The sequence below is a fragment of the Vulpes lagopus genome, chromosome 19 (assembly GCF_018345385.1).
Source record: "Vulpes lagopus strain Blue_001 chromosome 19, ASM1834538v1, whole genome shotgun sequence".
In the NCBI taxonomy this organism is placed as follows: domain Eukaryota; kingdom Metazoa; phylum Chordata; class Mammalia; order Carnivora; family Canidae; genus Vulpes; species Vulpes lagopus.
The window spans coordinates 1,423,670-1,433,868 of NC_054842.1; the positions used below are offsets into that span (position 1 = coordinate 1,423,670).

A 10,199-nucleotide genomic window follows, 5' to 3' on the forward strand; every position below is an offset into this window, starting at 1 on the left:
GTTTCTTTTTCTCACCAACATTTCATTAATACCTCACTACATAAGTAAGTAAGTCTATTTTTACCATTTTTAGCAGCTGGATAAATTTTATTTCATGAGTGTGATGCATATAAGTTGCACAAGTTACTATCTCCCTCCCCCAAATGCAACTCTGGATAAACTAAGCAAGAGAGATGGAAGCAAGAATCTTATAACCAGCTGTGAGGCAGAAGAAGGTCCAGAACAAGCATGGCCACTTGGCTCAGGACCTGGTCTGCTGCCTCTAATCAGGAAAGGTAAAAATAGAATTAATTTCTAGAGTCGTTTACCAACAACACCTGCTCTTTGCCCTTTAGGCTCAGGATTCAGCAATGATCTCTATGAGCCAGAATGAATAAAAGAAGGTAATGCTTATGGTTCTGTTTCTATAGTAAAAATAGATGAACTTTGGGGCACCTGGTGGCTCAGTCAGTTAGGCATCTGCCTTTTGCTCAGGTCATGATCCCGGAGTCCTGGGATTGAGCTCTGAGTCTGGCTCACTGTTTGGCAGGGAGTCTGCTTCTTCCTCTGCCCCTCTCCTGCTCTCCCCCACTCATTCTCTCTGACATAAATAAATAAAATCTTTTTAAAAAGAGAAAATAATAGGTGACATTTACTTCTCACAATAGTGTGGAACTAGCTAGGATGAGATAGACTGAAGGAAGGAAGCCTCTGTTTTCTCATCTGGAGATATGGGAGGAGCAGGCCCAGCCTGACTGCACCAAGTTCTAGAGAAAGCCTCTCAAATGGGGGATCCCCACTTTCCTTCCTCCTTTGCCTTCTTCACGAAGGTTCACATTTCTGCCTTAACTGAATCTAATCTGAACTTGAACTGTAAAAGGTGAATTAGGGGAATCTGGGTGGCTCAGTTGGTTAAGCATCCAACTCTTGATTTCTACTCAGGTCATGATCTCAGTATAATGAGATAATGGGATTCTCATTCTCCCTCTCCTTCTGCCCTTCACCTCCCTCATTCTTGGGTGCATGCACACTCTCTATCTCTAAAAATAAAATAAAACAAAACAAAACAAAATAAAATAGGTGAGTTAGACCTGGCTATCACCCAACGGTAGTTTACAAAGCTACACATGATATGTGCTACAGCCTGAAGATGTTCTGAGATTAAAAAGGGCCAAAGGCGTGGGGAAGGAACTTCATTAGGGGATCAGTGATAGTAGAGTTGTATAAACATGTAACAGAAGGAGAACCCTGAGAAGCAAACACACAGCACAACATTTATTCTTAAATAATAAATAAATAGCAAAAGAATACAGAGAAGGAAACATTCATGAAATCCAATCACTAAAGTGCTTTCAAATATAAATTTTAAAAGACCAAGAAGCCTCATCTGACCTTAAAACACTGCTTATAGGTATTGAACAATTATTTAAACATGGTCCCATGCTATTTCAGAAGGAAAGGGAAAGTATGGCTTTCTTTCTTGTTTATGAGTTCCAATATATACAGCCTATGAAATGACACTTGGGGTAATGCAAAAGTATTGCCGAACAAGAAAACTGAAATGTCCAAAGCCAACTTTTAAGATAAAAATACTATAATTCATTTATATGTCTGGGGTCTTTGTTATTTATAAAGACATCTGATTCTCTGGAGGTTAAATAAATTTATATTTTCAAATTCAGAGTGAGGACATCAGACTTCACCTATTAATCTGCACAGTATATTGAGCCAAATCGCAGATGAAGTCCAGCAGTAAACATGCTTTTTGAACTTTCAATCCTCCCTTCTCATGTTCTACAAAAGAAAAGTAAAATTTTACATGAAGTTAGCTGGTTCAGGTGACTTTAAGGAATGGTTTCCATTCTAGAGTGAGATGGTATTTTCTGTAAGTCACCACTTTGTCTTCTTAAAGCAAGTGGTATTGCATTGTATCCTGACCCTGGAAGAAGAAAATCCAGCTGAGAGTTCTGGTCTTAGACAACTTTTGTCTCGTGGAAAATGTCTTGAGGGATGAGTGCATTGCCAGCCTTTGAGGGTGGGTACTGTGGTCTCCTCAGGCTTCCACCTTTCCTGGCTGGAACCCCTCCAGCCCCAAGGAGTCTGAGCATCCTTGGGCACTGGCAGCCTGGTGTGCTTTCTTGGTCTCCTGCCGGGCAGAGCTGGAGAGATCCATGGCCACATCTTCCAAGCTGTTCTCAGGGCTGGCTTCATCTGAGCCTTTCTGGGATCCTGCCTGTCCTGGGCTAGAACCTTCCTGGAAGTGCTCTGAGTCCCAGAGTCCTGCCAGCTTTTCTTCATTTCCTGATTTCCTTATCATCCCTGTGGATTTTTTATGCATCCCTTGCAAAAAATGAAAAGAAAAAATAAGAATAGGTATTTCCAAATTCAGCAATTTTGTAAATCTCTTCCTTGTCATTGTTCTCTAAATCCCATTAGAAGTATCTTCATCGGTGCCTGTTTCCAGGGCCTTTAGAGGAGCCAGATAGGTAACTACCCCCACTTGGGGTTGAAGTCTGATTATCTGCCTGTGGGGTGCAGCTTTCAAAGGTGCCTTGTTTGGGTATTGTAGTGATTTTTTAAATGTAATTGCTGCCAATGTTTTAAAATCAGGAGATCGCACATCAAAAGACAGACTTCCAGCTTGTGTGAAAGTAAAGATGTCCGGCAACACTGGGCCACAGGTCTGCAGATACCAGTAAGCACAGACATCTCACACCTAACTTGCGTGTGGAAGTTCAGAAGGGTAGGCTTGGTTCCCTGCCCAAAATTCTGTCTCTTCAGTCTCTGAGGGCAAAGTCAAGACCATATCCATAATTGGTATCTCTAGTGACTGCACAGCAAATGACTGGTAGGTTCTTAAAAATGTCTGCTAAACAAAAAAACTCCCCCCACCAACCTACAAGCGCACTCACACACACACACACACACACACACACACACACACACACACACCTAACTCTAATCTCTCACCCTACCCCAGGTGCTATCTTGGACTCATTCCTCCAAGATGTGATCCCTGCTCATTAGTCTCTAGTAACAGCAAACAGAAAATCCAGAATGTCCAGCCCCAGAGCTTAAGCCTCACCCATGTAGACTGTTCTAGCAACAAAAGTCTAAAAGACAGAAAAGCAGGTTGTTAATGGCAGAACCAGGACCCAAACCCTGGATCTCCTGACTCTAGTATGTAGGGGGTTAATCACCTACAAGTTTCACTGCTTAGCACTGTCCTCATTCTTATTATCATGAGCTCTAAATCATATGGTTCCCAAAAGTTGTAACCACACTCAACATTTGGGAAATATATTTCACATATTACAAGTATATCATTCCACTCTTAGAACCAAGGCCTGGTGTGACCTTTCCACACACTGTCTACACAGTGCAAATAAAAAACAAGTCAACTGACCATAGTTCAATCCTGTGAATTAATTAAAATCAATGTGATATTTTGGGCCCAAATCTGAGTAAATTTATATTGATTGGATTTAGCAAATGGCTGCCCTTCATGGGAACCCTGGCCCCTCCCCCAGCAACTCTGGCCATTTTGCTGGCTGCAGGGCCCTCTTCCTTACCCAAGAGCCAGGGTGCACAGGAACCAATCAGGCCACCCTCAGTGGAGTTAAGGACGGAGTCTGGCAGTGGGATGCAGTGTCGCACCATGGCCCCATAAAGCCCATACTCGGCCATCACGCTGCTGCCACCCCAGCGTTTCTCCCGCTTCCGCCACTTGGCCCTCCGGTTTTGAAACCAGACCTGATGTGAGGCAGGACAGGAAGCAGAAGAGTATACAGGAGGAGACACAGTAAAGAGGAAGCTCCTAGGTGTCCCTGAGCAAGGAGTTCTAAGAACAGCCAACTATCCATTCAAGTCCCAGACCTTACAGAAGCTGTGTCTACCAGTCACTCAAAACCCACAGGGACTTGTCATTGTGAAGATAATGTGCAATCAGTCTCCACTGAGGTTTTCCATAAAGCCAGAAAAAACGAAAATAAAATCAAAGCATTCTTTCCCACATTGTGTAAGAAAGTGGACTACTATGCTTCATGATTTTTCTCATTGATTGGAAAGAGTTCATACTGGCATTGGTCCCTTGTAATCTTAGGTTGTTGGTTTGTTGGTAATATTTCTCTTTGAAAATACTATCTTAATAAAGAAATAATGTGGAATATTGATTAGCTGTTAAAAAAGAGTTGGTGGGGGATCCCTGGGTGGCGCAGCGGTTTAGCGCCTGCCTTTGGCCCAGGGCGCGATCCTGGAGACCCGGGATCGAATCCCACGTCGGGGTCCCAGTGCATGGAGCCTGCTTCTGTCTCTGCCTCTCTCTCTCTCTCTCTCTGTGTGTGTGTAACTATCATAAATTTAAAAAAAAAAAAAAAAGAGCTGGTGGCATTATCTTTTGACCTGGAGAAATGTCCAAGATGTCTTGTCAAGCAAAGAGGCTAAGAAGCCTAACACAATACCTTCTTGTAAAAACAAAGAACAAAATTCTGTGTCAGTATACATATATCTATAGATATAGATAGATATAGATATAGATATAGATATAGATATAGATATAAACATATTCAGGGCCAATTATATATGACATGGAGATGGTTACAACTTTAAAGAATTAATTAACAAAGGAAAAAAGACATGCAGGGTACAGGGGATATCTTCTTGGAATAAACATACAGAATGAGTCTAGCATTGTGGTACCCTCAGCTAGGTGAGCCTCAGTTCGTGTGTCAAGGGAAACATGCTGGGCTGTTCAGAGGTAGCTGTGCGTATGTGAAAAAAACACGTTCTCTGTGATATTTTTGGGATAGAGAAAGGGGACCCCAGACACCTGTATTCGGTCTTCAGGGAGCTCAGTTTTCACGGCCAGCATTTCCCGGGCATACACATCAGGGTAGTGGGCCTCGCTGAATGCCTTCTCCAGCTCTTCCAGCTGGTGGGCAGTGAAAACAGTCCTGTAGGGAGACCCGAAGCACACACATCAGTGCATGTCCACAGGAGGCTGCCAGGCTTCCCAGACATAGAAGACCCTGTGCCTGCCTTTCCACACCCTAAAAGTCCACCTCATGATAACTGGGTATCTCACCTCTGAATGATTAGCCTCTGGAAAGTCCAGAAGTTTGCTTCAAACAAAACAGAGTTCTTTAGCATATTTTCCCTCCTTGATGAATTCTATCAACTAATTCTAAGAAGGTCTATTTTAAAGGTACACAACCTTGTGTCTCTAAAATGCTGGAAATAAAATAAAATAAAATTAAATTAAATTAAACTAAAAAATAAAATGCTAGAAAGATTATCCTGTAGCCTCCTGTGAATAGCAGAATTATGTTCCCAAATTGCTGCTGTGTGTCAGCCAGGAGGCCACAGGGCCTTGCCTTAATGCAGCACCAAAGGTTCTCAGAGTCTGTGTCCTAAGCAAAGGGTCAGGAAAGACAATCTAGCTGTATACCTATGCCGCCGCTTCTTCCTCTTGCCACAAGATGGGGACACCTTCAGGCCACTCCTGTCCTCAGATGGGCTGTCCTCATCTGTTAGCACAGGGGAGAGAGAAGACTTTAAAGGTGACCACATTATCTTTTATTTTTAAAAAAACTATTTTTAAAGGTGAGCATATTTTTCAGGGCACCTGGGTGGCACAATCAGTTGAGCCCCTGATTCTTGGTTTCACCTCAGGTTATGATCCAAGGGTTGTGAGATCGAGCCCCATGTTGGGCTCTTCGGTCAATGTGGAGTCTGCCTGATATTCTCTCTCTCTCTCTTGCTTGTGTTCTTTCTCTCAAGTAAATAAATAAATCTTTTTAAAAAGTGAGCAGAAAAAAAATAAAAATAAAAATAAAAATAAAAAGTGAGCAGATTTTTCACTTTCTTCTCTGGATTTCAATATGAGGACTGAAGTTATGATGTGTTGGGGAATGTGACTATTTAATAATACATGCTAGCATTTTTAGCACTCAGTATATTCCAGGCATTCTGCTTAGCATTGTCCATGCATTATTGCAGTTATCCTTCATAAAATAAAAAGAACTCCACAGTAGCTGCTAGTATTATCCTATTTTTACAGATGAGGAAGCTAAGGTACAGAGGGATTAAGTAACTTGCCCAAGATCACACAGGTTGTATGTGGTGAGGTTGGGATCCAAACCTAGATTCCTTGAAGCTTCATAGCATTCTCTATCCCACTTAGCTTCCCGCTCCCAAATTCATTCACCTCCTTCCACCTGCAACCCCTCATCTTAACCAATACACCAACATTTCTCTAAGCAGGGTGGGAGTTGAGGTTTGACATCACAACCCTTGTCAGAACTGCACTCCCTGCCCGGCTGTACCAATTCTGAGTCTCTGGGAGGGGATCCAGGAAACTCACTCTTGACAAGATCTAGTCATATTTTGCCTTTCATTTTATCAGTGCTCACAGAGGAAGGAACCCATCCTATGAGGGCAGTTTCTGCATTTTTAGTGAAATTACTAATAGAAGGGTTCATTTTCTCTTACACAGAGACTCCTGAATAAACATTTTTTTTAAGTAGAGTAAAAGTTTGCTTGCCTGCTGATCCGACATGCTTACTTTTACTAGCAGTGGAGACTCAATATACCCTCTTTTTGCCTTGGCTGCCTGGATGCTCAGCTCTAGGTTCTACAATATAGTTTCTCCGTCCACGTTTTCTTGTATAACTCTCCTTTTTCTTTCATCCACGAGCCCAAAACCTCTCAATTTCTTTGACTTTGCTCTTTGCAAAGTCTTCATGGCCTCCTTCTCTTTCCCCATAACCCGCCTCGACGTCTTTGAGGAAATAGCTGGGGTCGGAACGAAATGCTGAGCAGAGCGCAATGAGACTGGCGAGGCTGCTTCCTCTCACGTGTGCGGAGGAGGGAGGGCAGCGCGAAGTGGAAGCGCAGTACCGACTCCCCCTTTCAGCACCCCAGAAGGCGGACAGTTCCAGCCTCCGGCCGCCCTGCTTTTCCATCTGTGGATCCAGCCTGGCTCTGAGCGCTGCGAGCCTGGATGCTGTGCTGGTGAGAAACGAGCACGCCCCGGCCTCCCCGACCTATGCCCTCAGGAGACCTGCTTGGTCGCCGAGACCCCCCGGGTAGGTCCAGAACTGGGGGATGGTGATATTCGTTGTGCTCCGGTGAACCCGGAGGGGAGGCAGGGATTTGGGGAGACACAAGGGGCAGGGGGCAAGGCCGAGAGAACACGCCTCCCTGGACGGGGCCACGCTCTGGGGTCCCGACGTCCCTTAGATCCGGGATGCTAGGCACCGGGGCTCAGTGAGTTACCCCTACACGGCCCCAAGCCGAGCAAACAGGAGCAAGACCCAGATGGGCTAGCCTGATTACCGGACGTCAAGACGCTCTCGCTTGTCTTCTGGCTGCTGAGCGTGGCGGGCGGGCGACCTGGAGCTTGCGGCGCAGCAGACTCGGGCGCCGCGGGTGGCAGGAGCGGCACGTCGGCTAGGAGCAGGCAGGGCGCCCGAGCGGCCGCAGGAGGCTGCGCGCCGAAGCCGCAGAGAAGGCCGAGCCCCAGGGGGAGGGCCCCGCGCACCAGGCAGGCGCCCCCGAGACCTGGGCCCGTGCAGGGTGCGGCCGCGGAGGCTTCGCAAGCCGATCCTGCACCGGGGGCAGGCGCAGGCACCTCAGCCTCCAGGCCCAGCAGGTCGGTGATGGCGAAGCCGCGGGGGCGCGAGCCGCTGGGGGAGCCGCCGGGCACTAGTGCCCTGCTCCTGGAGCGCCCGTCGGAAAGCGCGGCCCTGTAGGTCATTACTTCTCAGTCGGCGAGGCCGGACCTTCTCTAGGTCACGTTTGCAGAGTGGCGCAGCTCAGAGGATGCTTTATACTCCTGGACCGGCCGTCGGGCGCGGAAGGCCAGGAGGGCTCCAATCAGTGGGGCTCGGACGCTGCGAGATGGGGACGCCACCAGTTTCCCTCCCCCAAGTCGCCGCCCTCCCAGCTGCAGTCCCCTCAATCACCTCCTTCTCTCTCCCATCCAGCTGTCCTCCTGCCCACTCCCCAGCCACCCTCCCCCGACACACACACCCTTCTCGATGAGAGGAAAGGAGGAAGGGGACGACCCTGCTATCTGCAGGTTTCTCTAAAAGCCGCATATTACAGGCCGCGGTGTGGTCTTCCTTATCCTTCCAAATTGTCTAGAAGAAGTCCTGATCACAGCTGCTCCAGAGCCTCCTCCCAAGATCCAGTTACCCATTAAGCCTCCTGGCACCTGGCTGGTTCAATCAAGGGAGCATGCAACTCTTGATCTTGAGTCCTCAGTTCATCCCCAGGTGGGGTGTGGACATTCCTTAAACAAATAAAACTTTAAATATATATTTTTAAAAAAGGACTAGGACCTCGTTCCCAGCCACACCTACCACTAATGTGAGGCAGGCCAGCCCTCCAACTCCACCCCCAGAGCCAAGGCTTCCCTGAAAATCTCCAAGGGGAATGGAGTGGAAAATGTTTATTTAATCCATTCCCACTCTACCTGCAGCCAAAGTCACCCCCAGCTCCCTAACAGCTGAGCTGTAATGGGTGCAAAACTCACAAGAGCTTGGGGAAGGAGAAGTAGAGAGAGAGACAGATGTATAGTGGACCAGGCTAAGACTACCGGGTAGAGTGCTTGGCTTAGCAAACAAAAGTACTGGAGGTCCAGTGAAATTTGAATTTCAGACAAACAATGAATATATTTTTAGTATAAGAATGTATCAATATTTCATTTGGCAATTTTAAATCGGGTGGGAGTAAATTGGAACCTAAGAACTGTCTCCTGGGAGGCACCTGTATTCACAGAGGCAAACAAATTACTGTCAGATTTTATGATTATTCAGAGAAAACCTGATTTTCCTGTGAAACTCCCTAATTTGTTAAAGTTGGCGCCAAACAAAGCACATAAGTAAACCACTCCTGGCTCAGGCTCACACGCTGGAATTTTGAGTCCACCCAACCCGAATCGCTGGAAAACCTGAGCCCACCCTTCCCAAACAGAATCCTGGAAATAGAATCTCCTCAGTCCCTCCCCTTGAACCGGGCGGCTTGAGGTCACCTAGCGAGGGAGGTGGCAACTCCCAGCCCACCTGGACTCTGCTTGGCTCCCTGCGCGCGCTGGAGAGGAGCGCGAGCGCGGAAAAGTGGGTCTCCGGCTCGCTGCACCTTTGCGCGGCTCCTCGGGTAAACATGCAGATTACAAGAGGGGCTTCCGATAAAGATAATTGCAGCAGGCTGCGCATTAACTTTCCATTATTAAAGGAGGACCCAACTCTCCCCTCCCAACACAAGCTGTTTCTGGTATTAGCAAAACAATACGTTTCCTTTGGGATAATTGTCATTTGAATCGCTCGGGGTGGGGGGCGGCTTTACGTGCCTGCGTCTTTCTTGGCTCCGCCGGGAATTTCTCCCCAAATCCATCTCTGGGTTTGAAGGAGGTATTGGTGGTCCAGGACCCAGCCAAGGTGCTCTAGCTCTCTGTCCCGCAAAATAGTCGTTTGTAATTAAGAATTTGGGACCACAGTTTAGAAAGGCACCTAACGATCCACACATTTTGCAGACCAAGCCCGGGGTAGACAGGCGGGACCATCTGCCGGAGCAGGGTCACTCGCTAGGAGAGGGTCGCACGGAAGCTGGAGCGGACGCTCGCGCCTGCAGCCTGCTGTGTCAGCGTCCCCTCGCCTACGCTAGGATCTTGAAGTCTCCGTCCCCTACCGCTGCCAGGGCAGGCAGGTGATCCCGAGAGGACCGGCCTCGAGCGGATGGCCTGGAATCCGGAGGGACCAAAAGGCCAGGCGGGAGGAGCCCCACTTCGGTCACTCTGCACGGGGGCCGCCGCACGGAGCCAAGCACACTGGTTAACAACCGCTTCGGAAGGATCTTACAAAACCTCTTTTGCAGATGAGAAAAACTGGGGCTTATTCCCCCCGGTCACACCAGACACGGATGGAGAAACCGGGAAAGCGAAGCTGAAAGAAAGCAGAAGGAGCCGGCATTGGAGCTCCAAGCGGAGCCTGCAATTCCTGCTCCCGAGCGTCCCTAACGCCTCCTCCGCTCCACCTGCAGGCAGCAAGGGGCCTGCGGGACCAGGTTGGACAGGTGGATGGAACCAGGCCGTCCTCCTTTTTGCAGAGTGGCAGTGGCGGGAGCGCAGCGCCCGAGCACACTCGCACTGTCTCCTCCCCAAAAGCGCCTCCGGTCCCCACTCCCTAGTCCCCACCCCCAAGCCCGGCCGCGGCGGCGGA

General features: G+C 47.9%; 1 protein-coding gene across 1 annotated transcript; it reads right to left on the reverse strand.

The window, feature by feature from the left end:
• Window positions 1-2,032: 2,032 nt before the first annotated feature.
• On the reverse strand, window positions 2,033-7,903 carry VSX1 (visual system homeobox 1). The gene is made up of 5 exons (XM_041734540.1): window positions 7,315-7,903; window positions 5,426-5,504; window positions 4,808-4,931; window positions 3,552-3,732; window positions 2,033-2,319 (listed from the first exon to the last, which is right to left on the reverse strand). The coding sequence occupies exons 1-5, from the start codon at window positions 7,733-7,735 to the stop codon at window positions 2,033-2,035; spliced, it is 1,092 nt and encodes a 363-aa protein (XP_041590474.1). The 5' UTR covers window positions 7,736-7,903.
• Window positions 7,904-10,199: the final 2,296 nt, after the last annotated feature.

Excerpts from the sequence above, each read along its gene's own strand:
- VSX1 (XM_041734540.1), bottom strand. The coding sequence starts at position 7,735 with ATGACCTACAGGGCCGCGCTTTCCGACGGGCGCTCCAGGAGCAGGGCA. Across the intron at positions 4,932-5,425 it reads AGGAAGAAGCGGCGGCATAG|GACTGTTTTCACTGCCCACC; the intron begins GTATACAGCTAG and ends GTCTCCCTACAG. Across the intron at positions 2,320-3,551 it reads CTGTGCACCCTGGCTCTTGG|GGATGCATAAAAAATCCACA; the intron begins GTAAGGAAGAGG and ends ATTTTTTGCAAG.